The 9,444-nt window shown below is 43.6% G+C and overlaps 1 protein-coding gene across 1 annotated transcript in view; it reads right to left on the bottom strand.

The window, feature by feature from the left end:
• Positions 1-217: 217 nt before the first annotated feature.
• LOC308145329 (uncharacterized protein) overlaps positions 218-9,444 on the bottom strand; it is a gene marked incomplete at both ends in the record, with an annotated part of 37,462 nt that continues 28,235 nt past the window's right edge. The window contains 4 exons of the mRNA XM_080516718.1: positions 218-240; positions 273-439; positions 2,253-2,349; positions 2,427-2,569. Coding sequence (XP_080372844.1) covers positions 218-240; positions 273-439; positions 2,253-2,349; positions 2,427-2,569 — 430 coding nt within the window. The remainder of the gene's footprint in view (positions 241-272; positions 440-2,252; positions 2,350-2,426; positions 2,570-9,444) is intronic.

The following is a 9,444-nucleotide window of genomic DNA, read 5'->3' as shown; positions in this document are numbered from 1 at the left end:
CTAAAGCTGCATGTAGAATATGGGCGGCTCCAGGACGACCCCCCTGGCTAGGTCCTTGGCGTACTCCTGGAAGGACGCTGGCCCCGGCAGTGTGGCGTGCTCCTGCTGCTGCTCCTGCTGCTGCTCCTGCTGCTGCTCCTGCTGCTGCTCCTGCTGCTGCTCCTGCTGCTGCTCCTGCTGCTGCTCTTGCTGCTGCTCCTGCTTGCTCTCCCTGGCCTTAAGGCCTCGCTCCTCCTCCTCCTCCTCCTTCAGGCCCACAGGCAGTGGGTTGCTGTAGATGTAGTAGATCCTGGAGTTGTCCTTTGCTCCCTCCGGCTTTCTGAAGAACGCCAGATGGTTGATGAAGCTGGTCGACCTCTTCACTGCTCTGACCGCCACGGGGTCGGCCGGCTCACCGCCGCTCACGGCGCTCTCGTACACCAAGGCTCTCTTGGACTGCCTGGTGAAGGAAAGCAGCAGATTTTACACTTCTTTACAACTTGCATGAGCAGAGGAGTCAAATCCTGTCCTGAAAAGACTGAAAGTCTGCTGGTCATTGACGTGGCCTGATCCCAACAGACCTGATCCCAACAGACCTGATTCCAACAGGCCTGATCCCAACAGACCTGATCCCAACAGGCCTGATCCCAACAGGCCTGATCCCAACAGACCTGATCCCAACAGGCCTGATCCCAACAGGCCTGATCCCAACAGACCTGATCCCAACAGACCTGATTCCAACAGGCCTGATCCCAACAGACCTGATCCCAACAGGCCTGATCCCAACAGGCCTGATCCCAACAGACCTGATCCCAACAGGCCTGATCCCAACAGACCTGATCCCAACAGGCCTGATCCCAACAGACCTGATCCCAACAGGCCTGATCCCAACAGGCCTGATCCCAACAGACCTGATCCCAACAGGCCTGATCCCAACAGGCCTGATCCCAACAGACCTGATCCCAACAGACCTGATCCCAACAGGCCTGATCCCAACAGGCCTGATCCCAACAGACCTGATCCCAACAGACCTGATCCCAACAGGCCTGATCCCAACAGACCTGATCCCAACAGGCCTGATCCCAACAGGCCTGATCCCAACAGACCTGATCCCAACAGACCTGATCCCAACAGACCTGATCCCAACAGACCTGATCCCAACAGACCTGATCGTGATCTGTAAATTGTTGCCAGGTTTCTTACAAGCCTTCATTAGATTTAACTGTGAGCAGAAAAACTTTATAAACCTGACGATTCTGCTCACATTGAAAGTACAATAGGAACAAAACAATCCAAAGCAGGAACAGGAATGCCTGTCGTGCCTATGACCACTCACAGTAGGAGGAATTTCATCCTCCTGATTTTTAGTGGTTTGGAAGCTGGTGGCAACATCTGGATGTTTTGTCCCCAAAGAAAACAAGTGAATGATTTGCTGCAGATATCTTTGTGCCCGATGGCGCCACGGCTCAAAACATTTCCGACACAAACACAACCAAAACACTTTCAATGACCAAGAACAGCAATAGGCTGCATGTCCTATAAATTCTATGGAATAACCTAGAACAAACAAAAACATCTAATAAACACTATCCTGGCATTCCTTTCCTCATCAGTCTGACCTGTAACACTTATCTATGTGTTCTACAGCTTTTCTGAAGGTTAACTGCGAGCTATTTAACTTTATCACTAAGAGTTTAGCTCCCAGAAACACATCTATGCTATGTATTATTTCTCACTTTGTGTGATTCAAAAACAAAACCTCTTAAATAATATTTGCCTTCTTTCAAAGTAAAAACACTCTTGAATACAAACAGGAATGCTTTTATTCTGAACCCGATATAATTGAATAGCTCTTTTCTGTCATTTGGTTGGAACAATGATTGAATATACTGTATGTTCTATATGACGCTTCTAGCACAGTTTTTAATTCTACAATCACTCCTAAAAATGTTGTTTTTTATACTGTTTAATGCCATCTCTAACTTCGATCAAATCAGCAATCATTTGTATTTATTTATTGATATGGCTAATAGCAAATCATTTTTTTCTTCAAGTTTTGAATGGTTTTTTCTCGTTCTTTTATGGTAATTTCCTGAACAAAGTAAATTTGTGTCATCGGCAAATGTAAGAACTTATAATGAGTTTGGTCCCAAAACTGCACGTTGTGGAGCACCATGGGTGATTCAGTGGCATCACAACATACTGGAAGTATTTAGTAACTAGAAACTGTTATGAAAAGGACGACGTCCAGGCTCGTGGTGTGTGATGCTCACCTGGTGCGGCTGTAGCAGGCAGTGATGCAGTACAGGGCAGTAATGGTCAGGACACATGAGGCCAGGCTGATCATGACAATGTTAAACACTCTGAACCCTGGATGACAGAGAACACAGAGGAAAAATAAAGTAAAAGTGAGATTTATTCTAAAGAAGCACAGAGGTTTTACTCACCAGGCAGGGCGATGTCCGTCTCCTGATCCTGCAGGCCCAGGGCCCCAGTGCCATTCAGAGATAGGTTCTGTTGGCCTCCACTCATCTTGCTGCCATTGGCATCCAAAGCAGAAAGTCCAGGCTGAGCTCCGAGTGGCCTCTCACTGGGTCCAGGAGAAACAATGTGACTCAAACAGCTTGACTCAGTTGCTGTGGAGACACTCCTCTCTTTTGTCAGCCCCTTATTTTGAGTTGGAAGCCTCTGCTACGCCACTTGTTTACTGCTCATTATTCTGTTCAGAGAGAGAGAGAGAGAGAGAGAGGGGGAGAGAGAGAGGGAGAGAGAGAGGGAGAGAGCGAGAGAGAGAGAGACAGAGAGAGAGAGACAGAGAGAGAGAGAGAGAGAGAGAGAGAGAGTGAGAGAGAGTGAGAGAGAGAGAGGGAGAGAGCAAGAGAGAGAGAGAGAGAGGGGGAGAGAGAGAGAGAGAGAGAGAGAGAGAGAGAGAGAGAGAGACAGAGAGAGCGAGAGAGAGAGAGAGAGAGAGAGAGAGAGAGAGAGAGAGAGAGAGGGAGAGAGAGAGAGAGAGAGAGGGAGAGAGCAAGAGAGAGAGAGAGAGCGAGAGAGAGAGAGAGAGAGAGAGAGAGAGAGAGAGAGAGAGAGAGAGAGAGAGAGAGAGACAGAGAGAGAGAGAGAGAGAGAGAGAGAGAGAGAGAGGGAGAGAGAGAGAGAGAGAGAGAGAGAGAGAGTGGCTGGACCTTTCATACTGTTTCCAGCTTCCAAACAAACTCAAATGTAATGTGAATTTTCTAAATCTGGAGGCAAAAACGAAACAAATGGACGATAAGAAGACTAAAGGTGGATACATGCACGATGACAGATAAGATTGTTAGTTTCTCTGAGGAAGAACAAAAGTCGTTCAAAGGGAGAGTTTGTCACTCCGGGCTGAACACGGGGAATCTTTCTGGGCCTGCTGGTTTTCTACAAGCAGCTTGTAACGCTGCTATTTCAGTTAGTAAAGTTGAAAAAAGGAATATGATGGAAGGTTGATGTCTCTTTTCTCTCATCCCTTATTCTGTTCTTATAAACATAAAGATCTTACTTATATGTCACAACTTTATGTCTCGTGTGCTTATGAGAAATATCCCCGTAAAACATTCAATTGAACATAAATTTGTATTCAATCTTCACTTTCTAACAATGACAATTAAATGTTGTATGTTGAAATCAAACATTTTTGCATATTTGCCTCATTCTTCAGTCCTTTTTTGTTTTGTTTTTTTGCCAATTTGTCACAAATTCAGCCACATTTCAAGCTCAAACGGGCCGAAAAAAGTCAAGCTGTTGCCTCTCGGTCGGATTCAAGCTTGGATTTTGACTCGGCGACTTCAAAACTTGCATTTTGTTTCCTTCACTAATGAGGTTCGGTGAGAAGGTTGTGTTTTTGGTCTATATTTATTTATTGCTTTGTATGTATGTATTTTCCCTATTTTTTTCAAAAGCTATTAACCTGGATTGCATGAAATCTTCAGGGGTTTTTTTTCATCATCTATTACGTTTTTGGATGTTAACGGCTAACCGTTTCCAAATAAATCCCCCAAAACTACTGTGGAAAAATGCCCCATACAAAGAGGGTGAGAGAGGCTCCTCATAGAGGAGATCAAAAGAAATCAGCATCTGTTGCCATGGAGACGGTCCCTGCTCAGTGTTTCACACTGTGATGTAGCTACGTAACAGGCAGGTTAGCATCAATATTAGCAAACGGCTATCATGCTAGTGAGGCAAACTTGGTCCTGCAAACAAATGTGGCGCTCATGAAGGTCTAGCTTTGTTGTTGTTTGTTTATTTAAAGTCAGTTTGAGGTGGACATGCTGGTGTGTTTAGGAGGATTGACCGTCTGTTCCTTGTGGCCTTCTGGAGGAGGTGTTGGCTCACTGGTGATGCCTCGTGGAACTTTCTCCATTTCAGTTCAGTGCCTAAAGTGCCAAAGCCTCACAATGTGTCCTTTCTGGACTGATTGATGGAAATCACTTATAACTCATCTGTTCTTGTCTTCTATTTTAGTGATAGTTTTAATCAACAGGTCTAGTTCTAACCAGGTCAGTGGAAAAGCATGCAAATAATAACAGTTAATTTGTGATTTAATAAGTAGGGTAATTACCGGTACTTCATCACAGAGGGGCAGATAGGTTTTTGTATATTTTGTATTTACTTGTATTTTCTTTGTCTCTTTGTTCTCAAATATTGTGACAAATGTGTTTCTCCCACAGTCCAGAAGCATGACTCACCTTACACCGCTGTGTTTTCTATGTTTTTTTATGTTTTCTATATGTTTCCTATGTTTTCTCTGTACTTCCTCCCTGCTGCTGTGTTGGTCAACAGAAGCACCAAATCGGCCAACTGAAGCCCCATTCCGTGAGCGGTACGGAGCGTAACCGGAGCTCGGCTCCGGTACCCGTTTCCACCGCAGAGAGGAGTGGGCGGGGCTTAAGAGCTCCGCAGATATGTGACTTTACAACAGTCGTCTCAGCCTGGCTGCAGATCTAGATCTTATGAATCCTCTGTTGTTGTTTACATCCTCCACTTTGCACTTGTTTTTTTAGTTAACTGTTATTTTTTGCAGCAGCAGAGCTGCAGCCGCAACGTCCGTGTTTGTTCTGAGAGAGCACCCCATGGCGCGTGGCGCACCCCCCTGGCTGACGCTATGCTGCAAACAGAAAGCTCCAACGCGATGCAAAGTCCCAAGCCCCACGACCAACACTAAAGTTGAGCAGCAAAGAAAAGAAAAGGAAAAAAAACAAAAAAACAACCAGTGCAAAGCTGACCATGCTGAAAGCAGAAGCTTCATCCAGCCCACATATTAAAATATTAAGGGTGTGTAGTAAATCACTGACCAATCAGCAGACAGCTCCTCAAACTCAGACCCGGTCCATGGTCCTGGTACCCCAACGGAAGGGGAGCGGAAAAGCGACCGCCTTTGGAGCGATTTGGAGCGGTTGTTTCCGCAGTCCTGCGGTGGAAACGTGAACCGTAATGGACCAGTCTATCCCCGCACTTTTTGTGCGGTGGAAACGGAGCTAAAGACAACCAGCAGCAATTTTCCACAAAGTGTGGGGAATCCATGGACGAGTGCTCCCAAAGAGCTGTGAGAGCCAAAGCAGGCAAAAGAAGAAAAAAAAACAAAACGCGTGGAACGTCTGATTAAAAATGCTTTTGTTTCATGGTTGGACCGGACAAGCTGCTACACACACAGTGCTTTTACTTCTTAGAAACTTTAGTGACCCTCAAGAAAATTAATCATTTTCAGACATGCAGTGATTAACAGGACGACAGAATAATGATCATGATGAAGCTCTCGGAATTATCGAAACTTCTAAAATGTAACTGTGGGGCACACATAACCACAGAACATTTCTGCACAATAAAGCTTCCAAGTTGCTTTGAGCGTTGAGCTGTTGACGGACATCCACAGCTGGAAACCATCATTTACATCATGAGGAAGTCAGGCATCGAACCAAACATCGTCACTTGGTGTGAGATAAAGTTTGCGCTGTGTGAGGTCAGAGGTAATTTTGTGAGTTTCCCTCTAGATGTGTAAGAGTTGGCATCTCTACTTTATTTAGATTTCAGAAGACGTGTCTCTTCTGGTTGGGTGGTGAAATGACTTTAATTACTGTGGGGGACCTCGTCCCGCCCTGCCTTTACAATAATTCAGCAGAAAATAGCAGAGCAGCAACATGTATTGCATAAATCCTCAAAGACATTGTTTCTTTTTCTTTTTTGTAATGTCATTTTTCCCTCTTGGAATCAGTTTTCACCTACTAAAGTAGTAAGTTTGGCAGACAGCGTCAATGAACCTGAGACATCAATAAATCAATAAAAATCAAGTGAAATTAGTAGAAACTGTAGCTGAGGTTTGTAACGTGAAGTCAAAGGGGGAGGGTTTCCTGTGATTTGGGCATTTTAAATGAGGCGCTTTTCTGTTTATCATCTCTTTAACTTGATATTAAAAATCTGCATTGTGTACAAGTACTGTCATTTCTTTTTTTTTTCCCCTCTCCTATAGATCAGGCCTCAGAGCTGTTCCAATAAAAGACCTGAATCTATCTGATCATCCTGCAATGTTAATACACGCCACTAGGTGTCACACCTCACCTGCAGATTTGCCCCTTGGCCCAGAAATGCTCATTCGTCCTGCAGTTTGCGGCAAAGAAAAACAAAGCCAGAGTTGATTTAACCGTGACTCAGGCTGACATTTCTGTTTAAATTTCACATCCAAACCTCGACGCAGCGACTAGAGGAGCATGTGGAGGCATGTGGAGGGCATCATGCTGGTAGAGTTTGTTTGAATAGGGCAGAGAGCAGAAACCATCTCTGGGAAGTAGACGGAGATAGTTCTACTCTGCCTGATACCCTGAATAAAACCTCACCACTGTGGTGGAGACTGCTGCTGCGAGCAAATACAAATACACACTTTTAGTACTTCAGTTAATATTTATCTTTCTTTTATTCACGCACTTGGTTTGTTAGCAAATTGTTGATTTAATGAAATAAAAAAAAGCCCATTCTCCAAGTGATGATTTCTGTTTGGCTTTAGAGTATTAAAGCCTTTTTTTAAAGGCTCATTATTGATGATGAAATCCTTAGTTATAGTTCTTTGAACTCTAAATTTAGTTCATTAACTTAAGTTTGAAGAACTTGATTCACTTAGGTTTGACCAATTTAAGCAGTTCAACTATTTTCTTATTAAAATGACTCAAATCTATGTTTTTAAAGCCTCAAACTTAAAACATCTAAACAAACCAGCTGGAAAAACTCAGAGCCGCTGAGAACTGGATCTGCTAACTCAGTTCAAATAAAAGCTTTTAAAACATGCAGACACCAGATATCATTATAGAAAGAGGTAATAATCTCATGGCCTTTGCCACATCTGGCAGATGTGAGGCATTAGTATGCAGGAGGACAGAAAAGAGGCACTAAGAGGGGGAAGTGACAGCAGAAACACGATGGGAACAATACTTAATGTTCAGTTTCACAAATGATCCACGTCGAGCACCTCATTCATCAGCGTGGGATCCTCCTCTCATTTCCCAAACACACACTTATCAAAAGGTTCCTACATTTTAATGCTTCTTTCTTGGCACCATAGTAGCTGGCAGGAGGCGATTTAATCACACATTACGATCAGTCATGATTCACGAAAGCAACTTAGTCATCTCTTTCTTTTTACACTCTATTTGTTCCGAAATGGCATTTCTTTTGAAATGTTTGACACCAACTATATAGATAAGAGATTCTGCACAGTGGCTTTGGCTTCATGATACAGTTACTTAAAGTCGCTGGAGCATTCGTATCTGGGGTGGTATCTGGAGGAGCTTTTCAATAAAAACCTGCATTTTATATTCTCCTTCACTCATAAAACTCATAAAGTCAATCAATCAACTCTCCTGCGATTGTGTCTAAACCCTCCCCTCTGTCCTGCTGACTGACCAGGGAATTCCTGACCATCCCTCATCACCCCCCCCCCAACCCTCTGTGTTTATTCAGAGGCTGGTGGGGAATTAGCGTTGTGGTGCGATCCATTTGTTGTGATGTGGTTCAGCAGGAAGGTCCCGCCTTGATTCATTCTACCTGTCAGTTAAAGTTGTGGAGAAACGTTTTAATACACAAAGAGCTGGGCAGCTTATGTTGGTTGAATACGTTTGTGCAGGGTGGGGGCCCTAAGCAGGATTTTATTTTGGGGGCCCCCTTCCAATAACATAATAATAATAATAATAATAATAATAATAATAATAATAATAATAATAATAATAATAATAATAAATTACAATTACTAACGAATCAAATGAACAGCCTCTATCAACAGTGGAACAAGAACTTTACAGATGCACACGTCTGAAAAACTTTGTGGCATAAACAGTTTTTTCTTTTTTATTTCAACAACATCCCTCCTTCAAGTGAAGCACGAGCCTCTGACTGTTTGGACTTTTTCTTTCTTTTGCTAGCTCCTGAATCGTATTGATGTTTGGAAGCTCTCTCTCTCTCTCTCTCTCTAGTCTCTCTCTCTCTCTCTCTCTCTCTCTCCAACTGCCTGCCGGCCCATCTGACCGTTGATTGGTCAGATGGGCCAATCAGCGGTCATGATTGGCCCATCTGACAATGATTGTGCAATGATTGAAAGCGCTTCTCTCTCTCTCTCTCTCTCTCTCTCTCTCTCTCTCTCTCTCTCTCTCTCTCTCCGGCCTCAGGCTGACTTGGTGGCGGTGTTCTACGCGCCTCTCGACAAAATGCAGCGCATCCTTTGCGCATTTGCAGAGAATGATGATACTTTATTGATCCCGAGGGAAATTCAATTCACTTGCACAAAATGGGGCCCCCATGGATCGTGGGGCCCTACGCACAGCGTGTGTTCTGCATGTAGGAAGGGGCAGGCCTGCGTTTGTGTGTGTGTCTGTTTGTTTGTGTGTGTGTGTGTGTGTGTGTGCGTGCGTGTGTGTGTGTGTGTATGTGTGCAGTGGTGGACTGGACCTGTCCATACTGCACCCTCCTTCATCTATAGTCAGACAGTCAGACAGTGAATTGGATGAAGTAATATGGAAAATACTGAATATATCATGGGAGAGAGATTAAAAAAAAAAGGTGCTATATGTCAAAAATACAGATTTATGAACCCTAAACGGACCTTTGATGTCCGACTCAAAAAGGGGCGGGACAAAGGGGGGTAGAGGTCATAAAAACATGTCTATGGTTTTTTATGGTTGTTTTATGAGGATTTCATGAGGATTTTATTATTTCATGGTTACCTTGAAGAAATGAACAGGTGCGCCGGTAACTTCCTAAATTAAATTACGGAGAGTTTTTACTGAATTAAGGTTGTTTTGTTTAATCCTGAAGGGTTTAAATAGTTTAAGTACTTTGTATACAGGGGTTTAAATACTTTAATACCTGTATTGGGGATGGTTTTATACATATAATACCTGTATTAGGGGATGTTTTGAAACAGATTCATGTTTAATTCTCTGTATACATGGTCTTAAACAG

This window comes from Blennius ocellaris (genome assembly GCF_963422515.1).
Source record: "Blennius ocellaris genome assembly, chromosome: 3".
NCBI lineage: Eukaryota > Metazoa > Chordata > Actinopteri > Blenniiformes > Blenniidae > Blennius > Blennius ocellaris.
Note: the sequence above shows the minus strand (reverse complement) of the source record. Positions and strands in the feature narration are given on the sequence as shown.